A 25,325-nucleotide genomic window follows, 5' to 3' on the forward strand; every position below is an offset into this window, starting at 1 on the left:
CGGCTGCCTGACTTCTCTATTGGTTCTCTTTGAATAGCCATCCTTGTATATGCCTCTTCTCTGCTCCCACAGGAGCACATGAGATATGTTGATCTAAGGCATCATGAAACCTTGCTCTCTGCATGGATCCCTTTGGTGGGAGTGGTGGAAAAGTGCCAGCATATCTGGTGGTAGTCCAGATTTGGAGAGGACATGTCCTGCATTTTAAAACCAGCATGAAAAACTGCTATCTCAGCCACTCTGTGGCAGGCAGGTGCTCAGCAGCTCTCCTTGCTTGCTGCTTTTCTAAAGCTGTACTTGGCTTAGCAGGGACAGAATTGTGAGTAAGATGCTTTCAGAGAAGTGAGCTAGCCAGCAGGGGAAGGAAGTAGGCTTCATTTTGTATTACCTAATCTTAAACAATCATGTGGTTTAAGGTTTATATACCAGCTTTTCCCTTGCAATGGGGCAGCGCAAAATGGCTTTGAAGCCAGTTTGACTAGCTGGAGTTCCCCAGCCCAGGGGAGACCACCCTTCCCTACAGCCCAACCAGGGAGCATGGCTAAGATGTCCTTAGATCCTGCTGATCCTTGGCTGCCAGATATCCCCTTGGGCAGCTGATTCAAATTGCATTTACATCAGGGGTCTAGCTCAGTGCAGATGCCCACAGTATTATCTCTCTGTTCTAAGCTTCACCTAAGCTCTCAGCCACAGCTGAGAATCAAGGCCTAAACATATTTAAATAGGTTACATAGCAGTTGAGAGCTCCAGAATTTGACCTATTTGTTCTGTACATTTTCTTTTTTTTAATTCCTGTTTACCCCACATGTTAAACAGATTCTTATCAGTTTTGGTCCCCTGATCGCTTATGATTATAGAGTTGATAGGAAATTAGGTTTTAAATGACTTGTGTATGTTCAGAATCCCAACAAACCCAGCATCCTGGTTCTTGGATTTAGCAGCGGTTATAACACTGTTTCAGTCCTTGTTTTAGGGGCTGCTGTTTCCTTCTCTAAAATGTGTGGGTGGCATGAAAGATTTTAAAACAACTGAAATTTAGTTATTTATATCTCCCTTACAGAAATGTAATTTTCAGCTAGTGAAAATTCACTGAATTAATTTTCTCATTTTCCCCTTTATAGTTTTGTGAGCAGAGCAGAGTGAACAGGTTTTTACATCTGTTGATTCAAACCTATTTTTCACTCATTCTGCTCACTTACTAACTCCTTATTTCCAGTTTTGGCATTGGGACCTGTACCTTCCTTCAGAGTCTCTACCAGGGTCACACTGTAGATTAGCTGATAGAAGACATTTTGAGCAAAATTATTTTAATTTCAAACGTTCCTCCCTCCAAATCCAAATATTTTTTTCCAAATACAGATCTGTATAAAACTTCTAAATTAAACAATTGTTAAATAGCATCTCTCTAGTTCTGTGTGAGAGAGCCTACCTGGAGTGATTTAAATTAAATGAAAAAACCCACCTTTCAAATTGTGTTTCAAAGTTTTGAATGCACCTGGATCAGTCCCAGAGAAATGCAATAATAAAATTAAGTAGAATTAAATATCACTGGTTTTATGACTTATTTTAATAGTTTCGTGCCAAATTATAATTTTAATAAGATTCTAGCTGGTAAATTAATACACATCTTCAACATCTGGAGGAATCCCTTCTTTCTCAGCCTTGCAACATATCAAAAGGCTGTAGTATTGCATAGTGTACATGCTTTTAGTGTACATGTACATGCTTCTATTTTGAATTGTTTTCTAAGTTACCGTGCCAAACACCTTTGTCCCACTGCAGATCAGAAGAAAATATCCAACACATTCCTCTTCACTGATAGTACAGTCCTCTTATATGCCCTCTGAAAAAACAATACAGAGTCTCAGGAGCTAGCATGTACAATCAAAATTATAAACTCGTCACCCAATAGATGCCCAGAAGAGGAATAGCATTATTTTTATAGAGGTCTGATGGGCATTTTTTTTCTTACGCTTTTTATTTAAATGAAACCAAACCCAAACTGTGATTATTAAAGTGTATTGTTTTGGACTAGTGAGGAAGATCGTTGTAGTTGTATGCGAGTTTTAAACTAGAGCCATAAATGTAATAAAAAAGGAATATTGCTAGTTGAAGACAAATTAGTGTATAGAATGCTGCATAGGAAATTTTTTTAATTTTGTTTTATGTTTTTAAACTATATATTCTGTTACAGGGTTATAGACCTCTGCAGGAATGTAAAGGAAAGAATAGTGAGAGAATGCAAAGAAAAAGGTGTCCAGTTTGCTCCGTTTTCCACCTGCAGGTGAGATGCACATCAACTTTGTTTTCATAGTTCTGGGATGTGTTTTTCAGCAGCTGAAGTAAATTTTACTACTACTTACTTCCATACACAATAGATAATGGCTAAACTAGTGGCAGGTTAAGTTAAGTGGCACAGTTTAAAGTGCATCCACTAATGATCTTGCTCTCTAACCTATTCACTAGTTATCACTTCAAGAGTTTATAGTGGCACTTGGTTAGTATTCTGACATTTATTTTCTGTATATCCATTAGGCAGCTAAGTATAACAAGATAGATTTGAGCCCTTAAACTCTCTAACAGTCATAGGATTGGTTGACATGAAGAATGAGTAGAAGACAGGTCAAAATTTTTAAGACTAGTTGTAAGAAATGAATTTAAATAGTGTGAGAAAACAAATGTAAATTAACTTCTTGTTCATTGAATTAAAATTCAAAATTATAGCAAGCTACCAAAATAGGTATTTAAAACTGAGAAACATTTTCTCTAAGGGGAAATGTTAACTCGAACTGTTCGGCTAAATCCTTTGTCTCAACTGGTTTTAATGAAGTGACGTAAAACAGATTATATTTTTTAAGTGAATAACTGCAAGTGATGCAGCCTACGCTTAGTGTTAGAACACTAATGACCTGCATAAAATACTGCTATCATCTCTAAAATGCTAGTAACCTGAGAATATCAAGGGGCTAGAAATAAAGGGCTATGTTGTGTAGCACTCTGATAGCCATATCAACCATCTCTCTATAGTTACCATGGACAATTCATAACTGTTAATTCCCCATGGAATATGACAAAGGAATGCAATGCTCCCGTGGTTAGACCTGTTTTTTTCAACCATTTTTATTAAACTTTCAACAGAGCTAATTGAAATGGGTTTGTCTGTGGGAGTATTGTCTTCAGTAGGGTTCCCAGAGGTACTAATGTTGATTCCACTGACCTTCTGTTAGCACAGGTGATTTTTCTGTAAATGTTCTCAGTTAAGACAGCCTCCAGTATTTACCTGTACGTGGATGTTTAAAAAGCAAGATTTTCTCAGTTTTTTATATAGCCCCTCTTTTTTGCACCTTGTGAATTACACATACAGGAATCTGTTTTTACTGTATTGTTACAACCCTAATTTCAGTAACTAGATAATAAGTTAATTACATTCCATCACTCATGGGATGGGCCCAGTGTTCATGAGATATGATGACCTTTGGGAAAATAAGTTGAGAAACTACACCTCTACCTCGATATAACGCTGTCCTCGGGAGCCAAAAAATCTTACCGTGTTATAGGTGAAACCGCATTATATTGAACTTGCTTTGATCCACCGGAGTGCGCAGCCCCACCCCCCCAGAGCACTGCTTTGCCGCGTTATATCCGAATTCGTGTTATATCAGGTCGCGTTATATCGAGGTAGCGGTGTAGTTAATTGTCTTTGCATCTTTTCATAGGTATGCCGTGCGGGAGGAGGGGCATAATAATCTAGATAGAGAGAAGCTTTATTAATGTGCTTGGTTCCCACCTACATCTTTCTCATTTCTTCCTTATCTGGCCAAACGTTCCTCCAAGCATCGTTACCCTACTTTTCCAGTGCTGCCATTATGCTTGGAGCAGTATGCCTCTCCTAGGATACCATTCAGTATCTTTTCATGCAGATCCCTCGATAATACAATCCTTTTACAAAGCATCTACAGCGATAACCCGTCAGAGAAGCTTAGTTATACATCTGCAGTACTTGGAGAGTGGGCCTTCCAATTCCTGTCATTAATGACTCTTAATTGTATTGTCCAGTTTAGATTATGACCTCGTTGGGGCTGAGACCATGACCTTCTTTGTCCAACATTAAACATTTAGTCTATGTCAACACTTGCAAGTGTACACAGTTACTTGTCCATGAACTGTTAAAGTGTGTATCCCATACCTGCACTGAGTGTTCACATATGCTGTGCTGAGCATGGCTATATGCTGTGCACTGGCATAGTCCTTCATCCACACTGCACCTTTTTGGTACATGACATTAGTGGTACATGACATTTTGGGGCAATATCCCAGAATCTTGTGCATCACAAGAGACACTCTAGAAAGTGCCTTGCTGCATGTTGCTGGAACTGTACGCTGCCTTCACACGTTTGACGATGTCAGCTCCATGTCAGCTCTCCCTTCTGCCAAACTGCATTGGAGACATGGAGCACATCCATAATGAGGATGATCTGTTCTTGCTATAGCTTGCTGGACAAATGTTCGTGCAGCGCAGTACCAGATACTGGATGGAATTGGTGTGGAGAGATTTCAGATGGTGAAAATGGCTGACCCAGAGGGGGAATGAAAATCCACTTGGATCCCATGGAACATCTGTTTTGGATGCCAGGACCACAACAGTATGCCCAGGCTGGACTGCTGCTTCTTGTCCTGGAAAATCATCTTGGAAACCTGGGATGACAACCATAGTTGCAGAATTTTGGAATGAGGAAACAGACCTTAATCCAGTTGTGCAAAGAGCTTGCACCAGCCCTCCAGTGCTAGACCACTCATTTTCAGAAACCCATACTGATACAGAAGTGGAAGCTGCAAACATCCAACAGCTGCCTCTCAGTTGCAAACCAGCTCAGGGTTGGAAAGCCAACTGTCAGGGCGGTGGTTGTACAGATTTGTGAGGATATCGATACTGAGATCTACCAACAGATGGTTGCCATAACCGAAGTCCCTGAAATGATAGCAGAATTTCAGAGGATGGGTTTTCTGAACTACGCTGGAGCCATCAACGGAACACACATCCCTATACTTAGCCCACCGAAAGGGGCCAATGAATAGATGAACTGCAAAGGTTACCATTTCACTGGTTCTTCAGGGCTTAGTGGTCCACAGGGGTTGGTTCGCGATGCCAGGGTGCTCAAGAAGTTGGAGGTTGATGGGTGGAAGAAGGGACTTTATTCCCCCAAGATGACACAACTGTGGCGGGGACCCTGCATGTTCTCTCCTGCCAGAGTTCGTGAAGCCTTACCCCAACATTGCCAACCCAAGTAAAAGGAAATTCAACTACAGACTGAGTAGCTACAGAATGGTGGTTTACTGTGCCTTTGAGTGTCTCAAATCCCACTGATGATGCCTCTGTCCCGTCTGGATGGCAATGTGGTTAATGCAAATCAGATTATAGTGGCGTGCAGTGCTTTGTATATTTCATGTGAGGTTAAAGGGGAATACTTCTACAGCAAGTGTGCACAGGACAGAACTACTTCCCCAAGCTTGTACAGGCAACTTGACCCCATTTAGGCATTATTAAAGTAATTTTTAAAAAATCTAAAGTTTTGGGAGGGAATTTACACATTCCTTCCTCACAATGTTTTCTGGCAGGGTTGCTCATAGCACTTATCAAGTGCTATGCATGAGCACTCCCATGGTTGCCAATGGTAATGGTCAGGTGGAGTGGGGGTGATAAAAGCACCCTCAGTGTCCGATATCTTCAGTGTTGTTTTACTTTTGTTTCTTTCCTCTATATTGTCACTTATTAACAAAGTCATAAAGATATTTCAGTGAAATTCTGCTCTGTTTTTCTTTGGATGGCAACAGTTATTTCACGGCTTACTTCATTGTCAAGAACCCCCTTTTTAAAAAATCGGCAAATTCATAGGCAGGGGAGGAATGGGTTTATGGGACAGATAAAATTGTTTGCATTTCCATGGCACCAGACTTTTGCCACCCCATCCCAAACCTCTAGGGAGTATCACATTAATCATACTCCGGAAACAAGGTGCACACACAAGTGAAATGCACAGTAAGTTTTATTTACATATATTGAACATAGGATCTAAAACTTTTTTAACAGGAAAAACTGAACAAAAAAAATTCCCACCAGGGAAATGGGCAAACATTAATGTCTGTGGAAATGTCTTCTCTCCATTCCCTCGCCCTGAGAGAGGGAATGGCTGCAGATTATTGTGCAGGGGGCAAACGGGATGTCTTCTGCATGAGGTTTGGGAGTTGAGCTCAAGCTGGGCTACAGGGACAGGATGAGGCTCTTCTCCATTCTCCATGCTCTGGGAGGGTTCCTCTGCAAGTGGTGTCGGCAGAGCATGTTGTTCCTGGTGTTGAGCATATTCCTCCCTAGCAGTGGGGAGCAGCGGAGGGGATCTATGACTGCAGCAGCCGGAGGAAGAGTAGTGGAAGGGGGGGGGGGTGCCTGCTCTGGAAGAGGAATAGCACAGGGCAGGCTCTGAAAACATTCTGCCACCATTTGGAGTAGGTGAGTGCATGATCCCCTTCCCTTTTTGCATGCTTCCATTGCCTGTGTTGTCTGTCCGTTTGCAGGAATGGCTCATCCTGCCTCAGAGTCCAGTCCTCCCTTGTCCTAAGGAAGCCCAACTGCTCTTGATTCCTTCTGTCTGTGCCAACAAGCAGGTCCTCCAGAGTCCTTCAGTGTCATCTTCTGCTGTCTCTGTGGTGCCTCTCCTGGCTGAATGGGTTCCCTGTCAGCATCGGAATGTCCTGCCAAGTTAAACACAAGGCTGGCATAATATTTCATTTCTTCTTTGAAGAAACCTAAGAAATCCCCAAGCACAAAGTAACTATGCTGCTGAAGGCCCCAATATTGATACTTTTTAGCATCCCAGGAATGCTTAGACTCCTTCCTTCAGACTGCTTTTGCTGCCCATGAGGAGAGAGCTGAGGATACAAATGGTAAGATACTTGCATTACTTTTATTAAAAATGTTTTAATGTGTGCAGTGCCTCAATGGACCACCTGGGGTAGGGTTTGGTTCCTTTAAAGGTAACATTACCAGTCACCTTTTTCTTCTTTAAAGGCTGGCCATCGTTTGGAGAACGTAGCAGTTTTGCTATGAATGGAAAAAAGAAGTGGCCTTCCAGCTCTGTGGAGGACACCCAGCCACCTGTGCCAGAAAGATGTTTCTGCTAATGGTGACTCTGCTACATATTGCTGAGTGGAGAGGTTTGGTTAACTTTTGAAGATGGACCAACCACATTTGCCCTGCTGGTTAAAGAATCAGCTTGAATTCCTGCTATACAAAAGATTTGCTAAATTTTGCTTACACGACTGGATGGCAATTTTGAAAGGAAATTAACTAAACTATTCTAAGCTAGCAGACAGAATTTCCATGGAAGAGGAACAGAGAATCACAAATGCCCCCCAACTCTCTCTTGCATTGACAGAAACTCTGGCCCCCTTGTCCAGCAAGCAGCATTGAAAGGGACGGAAACTGAGTAGCACCACAAATTTTATTTTCTTCCCTGAACTTTTGGATTAACACCGCAAGCCAGTTGCCTCTCCACTGCTAAGGGACACAGGATGATGTTTGTGGAGCCCTTAGAGTGGATGGTTCGTCACCCCCGCTTCTGCAGAATGGCTCAGCGTGGGGACAGGACAGATGCCGAGTACCGGGAATGGTACAAAACATTTGAAATGGTCACGGAGTGAATAGACTGCTCTGACTTTCTTCAGACAAATTTTTCCCTTTCCATTCCTGGACTTAAGTGGCCCCACCAACCCCCTTCCATGTGGCTCCCATTTGTAAAGAGAAGGAAGACACAAGCACATTGATGGCTCATTAATATTCTGTTATCGCTTATGCTAAATGCCTTATGGTGGTTCATGGGATTTCAATAAAATCATTTACAGCCCTGTCTTGCTCAGGGACCATGCTGGAATGGAGCATGGGTGGAATGTGGTGAGGGACTGGTTTCAGGAATGTATTATTGAAGCAAGCGGGGGAATATTTTTGGGCAGAGTGAGGGTGTATTGTAACTCATCAGTCTTGGTTTCTGGTTCCTGCTTTTGCATGGGTCCTCTTCAGGGTGGGCTTCTGTAGCTGAGTCACCTGAGTAAAGATGCAGAGTGACTTGCTCCTCTTCCTCTAGGTCTCCCGGAGCTTCCTCTGTGGTTCCTGCTGCTTCCGTGCTCTGCCCCTCAGCGGTGTCCCATTGTATAATGTGGTTGGCAGTGTTCATGACTGAATTCTGGCTCAGTACTTGCAGCCCTGAAGAGCACTTGGTCCAGTTCCTCAAAGCAAGAGCATATGCGGTCCTCTCCCCGAGCAACAGTCAGTCACTCTCTGATACAGGAGCCTGAGGTCCTTCATGCACTCCTGGCACTGGGACGGAGTCCAGTGAATGCCTGCCTTCTCCAGCCTCCGTGAAACCTCCCGGTAGAGGTGAATGTTCCTGCTGGTACTTGTGAAGTCATGGAGGATAGTGTACTCTGAACACGCGGTGTTCAGCACCCAGATGTGCTCTCAAGACCAGGTGGCAGCTTTTGGAATATGCTCCGTGATCACTGGTGCTAATCAGTATAGTTCAAAGGAGAATTGAAAGTGCTCAATGAATGTTGCTAGTACCTCTGGCAACAGCGAGTCAGAGACCTTTTATAATTTTGGGTAAGGGTCAGGCAGCAAAGCGATCAGTGCATTGTGGAAATGGGCCTGGAGGGCTATCAATACCTGTGACCTGCTATGCGCTCCTTGCCCCCGTCCACGCTGCACTGTACAACAGGAACAAAGCCATGCCACAGCGGAGGTATGTACATACCCACACTCCTCATTGCATGCTAGCTTTCTCACACTAGACTGTCCCTCAGGAACTGCTTCAGGACGGTAGGAGGGGTAATGGCACAACAATACACATGTAACTATGTACACTTGCAATTTTAGACGCACCATCATAGTGCTTGATTTATGTCTTATGGTTTAAGTAGTATTTCCTCTGAATTCATGTCATGCTTGCTATAATATAGTTTGTTGGAACTTTATCTGGCTTTAATTGAAAACAAAAGATTCTTAATTAATCAAATTAATCAAAGATTCTTGACCTAGGGACATTAAATCCTCCTTAACCAGATCCATATCCTTGATCTTTGACATATTTGTTACTTAAGTGCTTTCCTAATTTGTATATTAGATGAATACCATGAGTTAAGTGGAGATGCGGTATAAACTACGTTTTTTGACCATTCATTCGTTACCGAGAATGTGATATTTCAGTGATGCCCTTCATTCAATTTTGTGGAAAGTATGTGCTCTTCTTGATTCTGTTGATTTTGTCCATTTTGGATCTAGCAGTGTCCACTTGCTATTTTTTTCCTAAGTGCATAAATGCTAAGGTCACTAGATGAATTTCAGTTGCTAGTTGATGCACAGAGTTATCTGTCCTGACGAAAAGGAGATGAAACCTAACTCTTCAGGCTACAAACTTGTTTCTAGCCACATGTATTTTTATTCGTGTCTTCTGTTTACAAGCAAAAATTGGCATGCCATATTTGATGCTTGTGTACCAACATAATGCCATCACCAACTAGGAACCCAATAACTCTTCTTATTGTTATATAAGAACTGCTGCAAGTGCTGTGAAAATGCCAAAATTAAGCATTGTAAATTTCTCAACAGAAATTTTTGGTGTTTTGGCTTAAAAGGCGGGGGGGCGAGGGGAGGAAATTGAATGTAATTAGAAATAGTGGTTAAAACTACAGTGTAAACTTTTCCCTCATGCCTTCTCATCCATCTGTTTGGCAGAGGTGGCAAAGGTAGTTTAATAGATCCAGATTCTTCAAAATAAAAATATAAAAATGAGACAAAGCATTGTTCAATAATTAACATAGGAATTAGTGAGATCTAGAGTAATATTGTGAATCAGCTAGTGTTAAATGCTGGGTAGCTTATAAGACAGTGTAGTACTACTTATAACACATTTTTTTCTTCAACAGGGTGACACAGACTTACGACGCAGGTGCATGTGTCTATTTCTATTTTGCCTTTAACTACAGGGGAATTAGTGACCCTATTCATGTCTATGAACAAATTGAGGTAATGTACATATGAATAACTTCATTTTTTATCTTAAGTGCTAAATCCAATATGATTAACAGGACTTAACGTAGTATATTATGGCTCTGATAATTGGCTCCTTGGCTTCTCATGCAGGGAGGCACTGTGATCTTATTTAGCACCGTTTGCAGGACGCCTTCCTAGCCTTGGAGTTTTCTTCCCATCTATTAGTATTCCTATTTTCCACTACCAGATAATATATCTTTCTGCTCTAACAGTAAAATTGCATTCCGGTTGCTGAGCTGTAGAGAATAATACAAAGACTGTAAAATCTTGTCTAGACTTGGAGATTTATCATAATATACCTCAGTTTATCACCAGTATAGCTATTCCAGAATATGTAAAATAAATAATTCCAGAATAGCTTTATTGTATAAACCCCCATGTGGATATTCTTATTCTGGAATACAAGTGCCTTTTTCCAATTAGGGGAAAAGTGGATTAAGTTTAACAGGAAAATACACTCTTATGTGTACCGTATATTAATAATTAGTATATAATACTTGTCAGAATCATATAATGTACCAAACTTTGCATTTAATTAACATTTTTTAATGTTTTCTTCAATTTAGACAGCTGCTAGAGAGGAAATCCTCGCCAATGGAGGAAGTCTGTCACATCACCATGGAGGTATTGTTTCTAGTTCTGAATGTTTATCTATTTTGTTATAAACCATACAAAATATTTTCTGCATAGTTTGGTTTTTTTTTTAAACTTGGAAGAATTTTTCAGAGACATTACTTGAAATTACCCCCAAAAATCCTCCTTGTAGGCAATCCCCTGCTCCTTTATGAGAGTTCCAGGGGAAGCCTGGTTGGTCTTGCCTGCCTTGATGCTGGATCATGGTGCTACACATTTTACATGCAGTACATTCTTGGGGACCCAGAACATTTTGATAAGAGATCTCCCATATGATTGAGAATAACAATAATATTTGACTGGCCCATATTTTTGTAAGTGGCTTATGCTGATCAAGCACATGTAAAGATTTTTAGATTCATGTACATAGAATCTCAAAATAAAGTAGTAGGATTATAATTTGTTTTTCTTGAAAGCTATTACAAAACCTCTTGCTTTTGTTATCTACATTAATGCTGTTGAGTCCTAAATCCCACTAGAATATTTAATGTTGATGGTGGCAGATTTCCTGGCAGACCTTTTTATGGGTAGAACAGTTATGATTATAGTGTAGAAAATATTTTCTGCTTTGGGTATAAAGTACATTGTAACAGTAAAAGAAAATGAGGCTTAGGTTATGGGTTCAAGTGATTGCACATGTCCATTCCAATGTAGGTGTGTGCAGACCCAGAGCACAATCACCAGAAATTTTTCTCTCAGTGGTATCCATCAGGTCTGGTCCCTCTGGTGCTCAGCGACACCATAAAGTGGCCAGCTGACCCCACGTCGCCTCAGTTCCTTCTTATCACCTGTGATGGTCGCTGGAACTGTTCCCCTTGCTCTTGCAAGTTCTCTCTGAACTGTATTGCCATTAGTATCATTCTTACTCTGTTGGTTGTTAGCTGTTAGATATTCTTTTCAGTTTAGCGGAGTTTCCTCTGTTGCTGGGCTTCAAGCCTTGTGCTTCTTGCAACAAGGCTATGCCCCTGAGCGATCTACACTCCAGTTGCCTGAAGTGCTTGGGTGAAGCTCAAACAGGGCATCACTTCAAAATTTGCAGAGGAGGGGCTGAAGTCCCTGTTGATGAAGGCAGCGCTGTGAACTTCCTTGGACCCATGCCAGTCGGACTCAACACCAAGCACCTCAGCTTCTGTGAGGAGCGCTTCTCGTGCCGCCCAGGAGTCTCAGCACTGTTCGCCATCCCTGGTACCAAGCAAGAAGAGAGAGAAAGAAAGAAGCTGCCAACCGAGGGAGGACGTCCCCCAACCCAGAGGACAGCCAGGCATAGAGACCAGTGCAGAGTGCAACCTAGGTCAGGCCACTCCCTGGTTCTGGCAGCCCAACAGTCGTTGCTGTTGACTCCAGCTCCAAGGCGGGCACCATTAAATCCAGTACTGGATGATCCGTTGACACCAGAGGTTCAGCGCAGTGCTGGCGCTATTGTGATGCCATCCACACCACAGACTTTTGCTGTAGCCAGGGACCTGCTCTCACTCTCGGTGTCACCCTCACCAGCAGTACAAGAGTTGGTGGGGTCAGTGCCAGCATACAGAAGAGAATGCACAGCCACCGCTTACGGTTGGGTACTGAGATAGATGGTGCCAGGTGCCACCTAAAGGGAAGTCAACCATGATGGCCCCATCTCGGTCCTCCCCTTCTCTGCATCCATCAGCAGCCACAGTGGGATCCGCTCTGCCATGGTCGCCAGGCAGACTCCTCATAGTCAGTCGGAGGTGGGATCTTACGCCTCCTGTGCCAGGAGTCAACCCTGGCACTCCTCCTGTTGGTCCTACCTGGCAGTGGACCTGAGCCAGGTGATGCCTTCTGGTACTCGGGCCCCTGGTCACTGGCTAGTGCCTATGCAGTGGCTGTTTTGGAACCCGTGGGCATTTCCCCCCCAATGCAGGGACCCCAGTTGAGGCGCTCCTACTTGATGGCCTCGGAAGGAAGGGTTCCACCACCCCTTCGGGTAATCCCCGATCCAGATTCCAGAACCAAGGCTTGTGCCAAGTACCAGGAAAGTGGTACCGCAGACTGAAAAGAGGTACTTTGTCCTGGCTCATTGATATGAGTTCTTGTATACGCTTCCCCACCCCAACCCCCCGGATCCCTGGTGGTCACTGCAGTCAACGAACGGGAACGACAGTGGTCGCAAGGGGCGACTCCCAAAGCTAAGGACTGAAAAAAGCTGGACCATTTTGGTAGAAAGGTCACGACTGGGAGTCTGCAGCTCAAGATTGCTAACCAGCCTGCGCTCCTGAGCAGATATGACTTCAATACATGGGACTCCATGTCAATGTTTCAGGACTCACTCCTGCATGAGGCCAGACTGGAATGCAGCGGCCCTGGATGCAGCTGATTTGGCCACTAGGTCCGTGGTTCTGCAGTGGAGCTCGTGGCTCCAATCCTCTGGCCTCCGGCAGGAGGTTCAACAAACCCTTCAGAGCCTGTCCTTTTTAGGGTGCTTCGCTCGTCTCAGAGCAGACTGGTCTGAAAGACTCTATGGCAACCCTAAAGTCCCTGGATTTGTATTCCACAGTGACTTCAAGGAAGCACTGTAGGCCTCCGCAATCCTCCCGGTACTTCCCTCTGTCAACCCAACAGGACCCAGAGAGGAAGAGGAATAGGGCTTTAGATGCAGACCTCTGTCCCCTCTTCCTCAGGATCAATGCTTGCTCCTCCCAGACATTTCATGGGGCTCCAAGCAGGCCTTTTGATGGGACCCTCAAGGATGTTGTACCAGTCTGAGTTCCAGGATCCTATTTCCCCCGTGTTTGCGGGCCGCCTGTTCCACTTCCTCCGGGTATGGTTCTGTATTACCATGGATTGTTGGGTGCTGAGCATGGTTGAAGTGGGATATACCCCCCCGCCCCAGTTCAGTTCTACCCTCCCTTACATCCTTCCCCTCCATCCCTTTAGGGACCCTTCTCATGAGCAACTCCTAGCCCAGGAGGTTCAGCCCCTCCTAAGGGTTGGCGCTGTAGAAGAGGTTTCACAGAACCTATGGGGCGCTATGGGTTCTACTCTATTCTAGGCATGTGCCAGCTCAATAGCTACCTCAAGAAGCTAAAGTTCCACAGGTCTCACTGGCTTCCATCATTTCCTCCTTGGTCCTGGGGACAAATACATCACCCTCGATTTAAGACACACTTACTTTCATATCACAATCGTCTGAGGACACAGGAAGTTCCTCAGATTTGTTGTGGGCCACATGCACTACCAGTTTTCAGTCCTCCTGTTTGGCCTATTGGCAGCCCCAGGAGTGTTTACAAAGTACATAGCTGTAGTGAGGGCCTTCCCAAGGAGGTAAGGGGTGCAACTTTACCCGCATCTGGATGACTGGCTGATCAAAGGTTGGTCCAGAGCTCAGCATCCTTCTTATTCAGTCCTCTTTCCAAGCCTTAGGCCTGCTAATTGTCATACCACTGCAGAGGTAGAGTTTATTGGAGCGATGCTCGACTCTGCCTAGGCCAGGGTCTTCCTCCCGGAAGGTCATTTCCAGGCAATTACTGGTCTTATAGCACACCTCAAAGAGCACCTGGTGTTACCACAGCCCAATCTTGCCTGAGGCTGCTGGGCCCATGGCCTCATGTATAGGACCCAACCAAATTCACAGCCATGAAAAACACGTCATGGACCGTGAAATCTGATCTCCCCTGTGAAATCTGGCTATCATAGAGGAGACCAGATTTCACAGAGTTGGGCAGCTGGAGAGCGACGGCTGCTGCCTGGCAGTGCTGCTACCATCATCAGCGCAGAAATGAGGATGACCTGGTATGGGGCCAGGGGGGTCATCAATTTTGGGCATGGGAGGTCAGGGCCGGCCTTACAGGTGGGCAAGTGAGCGACCATCCAGGACTCCGTGGCCAGAGGGGTGCTGTGGTCACCTTCTCCTCCCCCCCCTCCCCCCCACACACACAACCTGCCCAAGGCCCCTTAAACTCCCAGGTGCTGAGCCTGATGTCAGGGAGGGGCAGGCTGAGGGCACCCGTCTGGGGGCTCCTACTGTGTACTGGGCTGCAGCTGCTAGTCATGGACAGGACTTACTCTTCCTCCGCCCGGGCCACTCCTGAGGCCGGGTCAGACCCCGCTCCAGGAACCTCCCCCGAGCCAGAGGAAGCTCCGCAGTTGCCGATTCAAAGTCCAGCTCTGAAGGCAGCAGCACAGAAGTAAAGGTGGCAGTACAGTGACCCCTCTACAATAGCCTTGCAATCCCACACCATCCACCCCCACAACTCCATGTTGGGTCAGGACCCCCATGGTTACAACACCGTGAAATTTCAGATTTAAGTATCTGAAACTGAAATGTAGGATTTTTAAAATCCTATAACTGAAATTGACCAAAATGGACCATGAATTTGGTAGGGCCCTACTCATGTACTTATGTGGTCCAGTATGCAAGACTACAGCTCAGGCTTCTCCAGACATGGCTGGTCTCAGTATACTCTCCAAACCGCCACCATCTGGACTCAATCCTCATGATTCCTCCCCCAGTTCTTGCCTCCCTCAACTGGTGGCTAGATCCACTGGTGATTTGTGCAGGCATCCCTGTTTTCTTGGCCCCAGCTGTAACTTTCTCTGGTCTCTGATGTGTCAGCACTAGGCTGGGGAGCTCACCTGTGGCCTTTGGTCTCAGGAAGAGCTCTCTCTGCACATCAGCATCAGAGTTCAGGACAGTCCATCTGGCATGTCGGCTGTTCCTAGCTCATCTTGTGAGCAAGAATGTCTTGGTTCTCACAACACGACAACCATGTTCTATATCAACAAATGGTGCGCGGGGAAGCAAGCCCCTCCCTAAGTCAAGAGGTAGTTTGGCTGTGGGAATTTTGCAGAGCCTGTTTGATTCATTTTGAGGCTTCCTTCCTACCAGGAGCACAGAACAAGCTGGTGGATCGCCTCAGCTGGTCTTTCTCCAATCACCACAAGTGGTCACTTCTGCTGGATATCATGAGGGACACTTTCTAGTAGCAGGGGACTCGCCTGGTAGACTGTTCATGACCCGATACAACAGGAAGTGTCATCAGTTCTGCTCGCTGCAGGTTCACAGCCTGGGGTTGCTTACAGCTGCCTTCCTCCTTCTGTGGAAGGTTCACCTATACTATGCGTTCCCTCCTATTCCACTCGTACATAAGGTCCTGCTAAAGATCAAATGAGACTGAGTGCGGGTCATCCTGATAGGCCTAGCATGGACCCACCAGCATTGGTTCGCCACCCTGCTGGATCTCTCTATGGCGACCCCCATCCCACTTCCTCTGTACCTGATCTCTCAGGACCATGGTCATCTCCACCTAAATCTTGGCTCCCTCGACCTGATGGCCTGAAAGCTTCATGGCTGAAACCAGGAGAGTGGGCCTGGTAGGAGCAGGTTTGACAGATCCTGTTAGGTAGTGGGAAACCCTATATCAGGGCCACTTACCTCGCTAAGTGGAAGTGGTTCTCCCTCTGGTCTTCCCAGCCGGGCAGTCTCACCAACAATTTAGTCACTGCAGCTCATTCTGGAATACCTACTACACCTGAAACAGCAGGGTTTGAATATCTCGTCAATCAAGGTTCACCTGGCAGCAATATTGGCTTTTCACCCTCAGTGTTCTCACATGAGATGTCTGTTGCCTTAAGGGCCTAGAGAGGATGTACCCCCAAGTACATGAGCCCGTCTCTTCGTGGGATCTCAGTCTGGTCTTATCAAAGCTTATGGGCCCACCATTCAAGCTGATAGCATCATGTTTCTTGCTATACCTCTGTTGGAAAGTGGCCTTCTTAGTGGCCATCACTTCTTCTAGGAGAGAATCCAGAGATCCATGCTCTCACTTCAGAACTGCCGTTACACTCTTTTCCTTAAAGATAAGGTACAGTTGCGTCCTCACCCCACGTTCCTCTCGAAAGTGGTTTCTCAGTTCCATAGCAATCAAGCTATCATCTTGTCCGTTTTCTACCAGAAGCCACGTGCAAACAGGAAAGAGCAAAAGCTTCACTCATTGGATGTTAAATATGTGCTAGCATTCTACATAGAAAGGACCAAACTGTTCTGGAAGTCCACCCAGCTATTTGTAGCGGTAGCAGACAGGATGAAAGGTTTTCCCGTGTCTGCTCAGAGAATCTCCTCATAGATCGCATCAAATATCCTCGCATGTTATGAACTCCCTCACCTATCCCAGCTGCTCACTCCATGAGGGCACAGGCATCCTCAATGACATTTCTGGCACAGATTCCTATTCAGGACATTTGCAAAGCCGCAACTTGATAGTTGGTGCATACAATCTCTTCTCATTATGCCATCACCCAGCAGGCCAGGATGATGCCAGATTTAGTCGAGCTGTGTTGCAGTCAAGCATGTCTGAACTATGAGCCCACCACCTATTCAACTGCTTGGGAGTCACCGACATTGGAATGGGCATGTGCAATCACTTGAAGAAAAAATGGTTAATAACCTTCCATAAGGTTGTTCTTCAAGATGTCCATTCCAAGACCTGCCCTGTTACCCCTCTTATCGGAGTTGGCCGGAAAGAAGGAACTGAGGGGGCCTGGGGTTGGCCAGCCCCTTTATACAGGCGCTATCAGTGTGTGGCACAGGGGGCACCGGAGCTGACTCAACAGATGCCACTGAGGGAATTTTCTCTGGTGACTGAGCTCTGGGCACAAACACAGCTATATTGGAATGGGCATGTGCAACATATCTCAAAGAACAGCAGTTATGGAAGGCTAGTAACCAATTTTTTCTAAGTATAGTAAGATCTTAAAACCTGCTCAACTTATATCTTTATATAAATGTTTCTTCTGCTTAACAGGACTCTTATTTATTAAGAGCACTTAAACAGTTTCAAATTTTGTTTGGCGTTCTACTTATTGGTGGAACTAATAGTGCCCCCTATTATTAAGATTGCCCAATATTTCCCAACTTAAGAGACCCTTTATTCAGTTGGTTATAATTTTGCCAAATTTTAACCATTTGGGTTGAAATTTTCTGGGTTGGCATCTTCTTCAAGCGGAAGGCTTTTGAGGTTTTTTCTTTTTTAACAATTCAACCAAATGATTAAGACACTTAGGCCTGGTCCACACTAACCCCCCACTTCGAACTAAGGTATGCAAATTCAGCTACGTTAATAACATAGCTGAATTCGAAGTACCTTAGTTCGAACTTACCGTGGGTCCAGACGCGGCAGGCAGGCTCCCCCGTCGATGCCGCATACTCCTCTCGCCGTGCTGGAGTACCGGCGTCGACGGCGAGCACTTCCGGGATCGATCTGAGATCGATTTATCGCGTCTAGACAAGACGCGATAAATTGATCCCAGAAGATCGATACTTCCTGGTCCGGCCGTAAGTAAAGTGTAGACCTGCCCTTAAGAACAAGGGTAGAGGAAAAATATTTTGCCAATGTTAAATTCTGGAGACGTTTTCTTTGAAATTCTCTAATGCCCCCATACTTTGGTACAGGTACTTGAAACTTGGCAGGGGGTTGTTCTTTGTGTCAGAGATGTGCCTTTTGGTATCTTCATGAAATACCTCCCAAATTTGCCCAAGTTACAAGCCTTAGAAATCTGTTTTGCAGATGCGTAGTAGAGTTTTATTTGATTTTGGCTGCTAAAGTCTCCAAAGACTCTATCCTCGCTGAGCATGCTTGAGCCTCTCGCAGCTCTTAATACTGACCAGACTGCATATGCAGTATCCCCATGGAGTGACTGAGCATGTTTTATCCCCTCCCACCTGCTACCTGTGACCGGACTGTGCATGTGCCATTCCCATAGTGCAACCTGGCATGCTCCAGCCCAGGGCTACAAGAGCAAAGCTGGATTTTTGTCTGTAATGACTACTCTCAACTGCTCCAGGCTGGGGTGAGGTTGGTCACCAGATCTTAGAGCAGGGAGTCTCTCTCGTCTGTGTTCTCAGTGACTTTCCCCTGCCCAGGCAGTGTGGAGGCGAAAACAATCTGATTTTGAATGTGGGGGGACAAGAGCCTGGTCGGTGGGAAGGAAAAGAGTAGACTGGAATTGGACATGGGGGAGAGGACTGAGACTGGGACTGAGAGCTGAGGGGGAGAAGGAAAGCTCAGACTGGGAGCCTGTGAAGGAAATGATACACGCATGGGATTGGGGTCGACAGTGAGATTGGATGAGGAGCTAAGGGGAGAGAGCAAGACTGGGTCTGGCTGGACAAGGAGGCTGGGCTGAGAGGCAGCATGGGGAGAAAACTGAGGGAGGGGAGACACCTGACAAGGAGCAGGGGTGCAGGGAAAGAATCAGAGATTGGCTGGGCAAAAAGACTAGAACAAAGAGCCATGGAGAAGGGAAGATTGAGATTGGATGAAGAGTCCAGGGAAGGAGACAAGTACTGGAAGAAGAGACTGATCAGATGAGGATCTGAAACAGGGGAACTGGGACTGCCTGGGCAAGGGGAGTGGATGTGGGGAGAACGAGAATTGGGGTGGATTGGGACTTGGACAGTGAGGCTGGAGGGAGGGAGACTGGTTGGGTAAGCAGGCTGGGGTAGCAAGGAGAATGGGACTAGGGCAAGGAGCCATGCTTGGGGAAGAGGGACAGGGCAAAAGGGATCAAGCCTGAGGGGAAACACAAGTCTGCACACTAGTGCACAATCTCCCACAGTCCCAAGAGCTTGGAATGGAACCCAAAATTGAGTCTTGCCATTCCTTTGCTATCAGCAAAAATCACTGAAACCCACTGACAAAGTGTGTGTCTCATCTCCCTCTAGTGCTGGTCCAACAGAGAGGATGACAACTCACCACTGGTATAAGTTGCTCCGTTAGCTCAAGTGTCAGAGGTCTGTTCTGTGGATCTAAAGGTTCCAACCCTGCTGATGAACCATATGCGTGTCAATATGATGCCACATGATGGAATTTGTTTTTACAATTTACTTTTTTAAACTTCTAGGAGATTACACACAAACAATGTTGAAAGAACATTATTAAGGTTGCTAAGTCAAGCACTCAAAAGTTTGGAAATGCCAGAATTAAGGTCACCTGTACAACTTTAATTTGGCCCCCATATGCTTATGCATTATGATGTAGTCCTTAAAATTACATGATACCATTATTTTTTCCTCAAGATCCCTACCTCATTTACTGCACAGGATGGACCTGCTCTGGGGATGAATTAGGGTTGTGAATTAGGAGGCTATTGTCTAAAGAACCCTACCTCAATCTGTGCAGAAGCTGGAAGTTGTGTAGAAAATGAGGCAGGGGATAGCAGGAAGAGGACAGTTTCATGGTTAAGGCAGTTGAATGCTGTCCTAGAGAAATGGATTCTCTCCCTGCCTTTGCCACAGAGTTCTTATGTGATGTTAGGTAAGTCACTTCACAGGCAACCTTAATTCTGGCATCTCCTAACTTTTTGAGTGCTTGACTTTGCAATCTTAATGTTCTTTTAACATAATCTTTTGTGTGGAATTTTATATATTTCTGGTAATGATGAAAAACTGAATTCAATGGACATTGGGAATGGACAAATCCTTTAGCCTACTATTTGCTACATGAGAAACATCCACATAAAATCTTTGTGTATACTTTATGTATACATGTCTGTCTCACTCAGTACTCTGATTGACACTTCACATCCTGAATAAGGAAATGGGGAATAATTTGTTATGGATTCTCAGTCTTTTAATGAGTTTTTAGTCTCCTTGTGAGTGAAGATGCATGTCGAAGCAAAGATCCATCATGTATATGTGTAATCTGCTCACAAACATTTCACATGTGTAGAGTAAAGTTAATTTAGCTATAAACTTGATAGAAGTGTGTCTTTTCCCCATGTCCACTCTTTTTAAATTCCAAGACCTCTTAGAGTAGAAATGCAGTTGTTTTAAATTTTCTAGTTCTTGATTTGAGTTCAGATTTTGAAATGAATTGTTTAAATGCATTCTTTCCCTTCCCCGAGCTCCAGTCTCTGGGGGGAGGGGGAATTGTCAAGAAACTGAGTCAGAAGTGAAGAAAAGGGGAAATATAACCTAAAATAAAACTCTTAATTTTGAAGTTGAAATTGAGCTCTTTGTGAAAATGTAAAGACGTAAAGTGTGGAGAGTGCAAAGTTGGGTTTACCCCACCATGATGGCTCCCTGATTTTTGGGAGTCACTCCAAATTCCCGGGCTAACTCCAGGGTTGCTCTGAGTTGTAGTTGGTTGCCCACTGCTCCAAAGGGCTCTTTCCACAGCCTCCTTCCACATGGGAGGCAGGGCTGCTATAGAATGAGGGGAAACAAAGTATAAAAAAAAAACCTTTTTTTTTTTTTTTTTTTTTTTTTTAATAATTAAAAGAAGTGTCATTAATCTGGGACAACAAATACTGAAATGCCTTAATCGTAATTGTACAAATATTGCATGGCATCACCTAGAGCAGAGTAAGGTTGTGTGAGTGGGTGCCTCAATTGCATTTCCATACCCATGTCTGTTTGTATTTCTTTTAACTTTAACACTGACTCTGAATTTCTTGGGTTTCTAATGCTTAGTTTTGGGTTCATTACAATATCCCTGAAATGTTTTATTTATTCCTGAATTACTGATATATATTTCTCTACCTCAACTCCATTTTAAGTATTTTTGTCTTGTCGGAGGGGGGTGTATTATATTATGTACTGTATGTAATATTGTGTTTTATATAATATGCAAGATGGGATTTTTGTCCCCTGGGTACACAGACTTACTGTTGAGAATTAGACTAACGGTATCCGTTTTATTTACTGACCTTCAGGCCTTGTCTTGACATTCTCAGCACTGCTTTTGAGTTCTTGTGTGGGGAAAGGGAGAATATTGATGCAATTTCTCTTAGTGTTTGTCCTGTAATTGTGATTAATAACAGTTGCTTTCCCTATCTGGAAACAGACAGGCTGGTTTGTCTGCCTACAATCATGTTGTGATAAATGGAGCTATTTTAACTCTGGTTTTGTGTATCAAAGAAAACAGATGTAGTCTGGAACTTGAGGCTATAGGAAATATAAAGCCTGCTTAAGTCAATCTTCATAGTGCTTGTTGTAATGGAAGAACTGGTCAGGTTATAAAACAAAGTTTATACTAAAAATCTTTATAGCTATAACTTGCGTATGGACCCAAATCACACAGTCCACTACCTGCAGTGAAAAATCAAACCTTGATAAACTCAAGTTATAAAAAGTAATCTTACAAATATTTTAATTTGAGTTTAAAACAAGCTCAAGACAGTGTTTCCTTCCACGACAAGTGCACTCAAAACAACCCCCCCCCCACCAAAACAAAACACATTTAATTTTTATTTTACTTTATCTTAAAACATGCCTATCTCTAGAAGAAGAAATATCTCCATCAAGTGGAGAGAACTTCTTAATGGACAAAGTGTGACACACCACACTGCTGAACACTATTAGAGATTGAAGTAGGAATTTGAGGTAGGGAGGCTCTGTTGCAAAGAGTGCCTCATTTTCTCTGTTGTAGAATATCATGCTTTGGACTCTGATTATCTTATTGTTGGGTACTGTAAGGCCTTCTAGTAAAGGGATGGAAAAATCACATAAGTAACTTACAAATATTGGACTGTTCCTAGCAGATGTATTGTATATTTCACTCTGTCCTCTTTACTTCATCCAGTGGCCTACTTTTTATCTTAGTGTTCAGTATCTTGTTCCGCTAGGATATGTGTTTCGTGGGAAAAAATACTCCCAGTAAGGCTGGATATTTAGGTCCCTGTAGAGACAGCATCCACCTGCTAGGAGGAGTATGCAACAGTTGGATAAAGCTAGGCCTTTGGGGTATATCCACAAGTGGCCCTATGTTGTGGTGTTCCTGGGTCCCCAGATTAACTTAAAGCAGTCCAGTGGGATGGATTTATGCCTGGCACCCACAGCTCAACCACCTGGCGCCTCTCTACCATAGCCTTTCCTCTGCAGTCCCACTCAGTCCCCTCCCTCACCCCCCGAGTCACATATTTTGCATCCCCAGTGGGACAAAGCTCTGCCCAGTGCCTGTAGCTCATTCGCTATACTCCAGCTGCCACATTTCACCAACACCCGCTCCTCCCCCAGTCACATATTTTCGAAGGCCTGATGGGCCAGGAGAGCTGTTGTCCTTCTTTCTTGTTCCGTTGGGCAACAGGGCTTGTGCTGCTTATGTAATGCATCCCTCCTTCTGCTGAAAGCAGCACACAGGAGAAGCTACAGCCGAGTGCTGGTACTGCAGGGAGCACAATGTTAGGTGCCTGGTTACAACAAAATGGCAGATTTCACAATCGAAATATGGCATTTTCTGGCAGTTTGGCAAAATTCCATGCATGCAGAAATGCAGAATGAGTGAGGTACTGTATACAATACAGGGATCATTTCACACAGTTTTGAAAAGCAGTCTCTTCTGGGGTTGGATGCAGCAGCTATTCTATATCACCAGTGTCACACTAGTGTTTTCAGGACAGGAAGAGACCCATCTGTTCATCCAGCTGATGCAACAGGAGAGTTTATTCTTAAGTAGGTAGAATGAAATTGGTGAAGATCAAATGTCATGATGGCCACAGGAATAAGCATCCCTACTCCTGCTAAAAGTGTCAGGCCACCTCTGAAAGCCACCAGTGGTCAGGCCTCTGTTCTGTATCTCAGTTGAAATGTTATGTCTTATAACAGCATGCTGCCATTTGCCATGCTATAGAGTTAATACAGTATTGCATCACCAGCCCCAATTCATGCAGTACCCCGGGTTTTAACTTGGAGGTCTCCATTTTGAGTAGTGGCCAGGCTCAAGCCTGCTTAGCGTGTAAGATTCAGCAATGCCAAAGATAATGGAAACTAAGAAATGTCTCAGTCTTAGGGTGGCCCTTCATTCTCTTGTGCGCGGCTGCCCAGGCACACACCTTAGAGGGAACTATCTGCGGGCCACCTGAATGGAGCTTGGTCCGCGGTCCACAGTTTGAGAACCTCTGGTCTAAGAAACGTACTGTTCAGGACACACGCTTCTTTAAACTACTCATTGTTTACTTTCATTGTTCAGCAACACCAGCTTTATCATTTGCATTGTATTAAAAATGCTAAATTGTGAGCATTTCCCATTATCTTCGTAGTTAGAAATTTGTCATTCTATCTGCTGCGTAACACCTGGCCACCTTACATCATCAAAAATAGCTATTAACAAAAGTTCTTCAGAATACATTTAATAACAGAATTGTAGGTATTAGTAACAGTCAGTCAAAGGTCCTGAATAAACAGGTCTTTGTGACCTGAGGTTTGCCTAACCTTAGCTTTGGTGGATCACCAGAGAGCAGGTTCCCTAGGCATGGACACTCCATTGAGAGTGTCCTGCCCATCTATCCTGGAGTGCTTCACCTCAAGCACAAAGTAAAACGATCCATAAAATCACAACTTCCGTGATAAAACATGAGATAATTTCTCACATAAGTGGGTTCCAAACTATTTAGGATACTCATAGAACATAACCAACACTTTCAGGTGCTCTCTTGACCAAAAGAGTTGCCAGTGCATACCATGTGGAACATCAGCATTATGTGGTAACTGCTTGCCTCATTGGAGATTGGACTACTGCATTAGCTGAAGCTTCTAGGTATTTTTCAGGCAGAGTTCCAAATAGAGCACATTGTGGTGATCTAACCTACAGGTTGCAAGAACCTGGATTACTATGTCAAGATACATGAATGATCACAGCTGGAAAAGTACTTTGCTTGAGGCATTCTAGAATTGGATCCGATATGATGAGAATGTGAATCATATTGGCAAAAGTTGGACATGCACTTCCAATTGATGTATGCACATCTCCCTTCCCATATTTAAAAAAAAAAATTCCAATTCATGAAAAAAATTACATCATTTTCTCCATGCATCACTGAACAGGAAAAGAGACTTCACCCCACCCCCAGTCACTAACTCATTTATTAAGAAATCCTCCTGTTTTCATCCTATTTCAGTTGAAATCAGTGAAATATCAGTACACTGTCCATTCAGGAAGAGAATAAGTGCATATTGGCTAGTTCATTGTACTTGGGTTATTTATAACCTAGTTAAAGGGTTAGAATCCTAGAATACACTTTTAAAATGTTATATACATAGTTTATAGATCTTAACCATATTTATGAGGAAAAGGCAGTATAAACATGGCACATAGATGTATAGACCTAAATGAGCTGCATGACAGCTTTCATCTCTTCTATAACATATAGGGATCTTAAAAATAACATTTGTTTTCTTGCTGAATTTGTCCTGTTCCATTTTGCAAACAGTGGATCTCTTCTTCCTGTTTCTAATGGTGCTTGAAATTACATGACTGGTTTTGATTACTTATTTATGCACCAGTATAATCAATTGTTAGCACATTTGTTGGGATTGGGCATTTGCCATTTGTTTTAAAATCTGAAAGTCAGCCCCATATTTTTCACCTTGGATAATTAGTCTCAATGTCTTACTAAGGATATTATGATGTTGCATTGTGGTGAGGCAACATGATCCCATGAATAGAGTTTATTCTGATAGGACTAATAGGGAAAAGAGTAGCAGCCCCAAAGTACGACTATTGTGGTGAGATATAAAAGCATAGATAAACAGCTGCTATGTAGTTAAAGATGTGCATGTCAGTTCAACATAAGTGGTTTTTAAATATAAATTTTAAAATACAGAAATCTGATATCTGGAGATTTTCCTCTATTC

At 43.9% G+C, this 25,325-nt stretch overlaps 1 protein-coding gene across 1 annotated transcript in view; it reads left to right on the forward strand.

The window, feature by feature from the left end:
* AGPS (alkylglycerone phosphate synthase) overlaps positions 1 to 25,325 on the forward strand; it is a 114,855-nt gene that overhangs the window by 86,702 nt on the left and 2,828 nt on the right. Inside the window, exons 17-19 of the mRNA XM_026647593.2 lie at positions 2,195 to 2,284; positions 9,973 to 10,072; positions 10,666 to 10,723. Coding sequence (XP_026503378.1) covers positions 2,195 to 2,284; positions 9,973 to 10,072; positions 10,666 to 10,723 — 248 coding nt within the window. The remainder of the gene's footprint in view (positions 1 to 2,194; positions 2,285 to 9,972; positions 10,073 to 10,665; positions 10,724 to 25,325) is intronic.

The sequence above is a fragment of the Terrapene carolina genome, unplaced genomic scaffold, assembly GCF_002925995.2.
Source record: "Terrapene carolina triunguis isolate 2854851 unplaced genomic scaffold, T_m_triunguis-2.0 Scaffold62, whole genome shotgun sequence".
NCBI lineage: Eukaryota > Metazoa > Chordata > Testudines > Emydidae > Terrapene > Terrapene triunguis.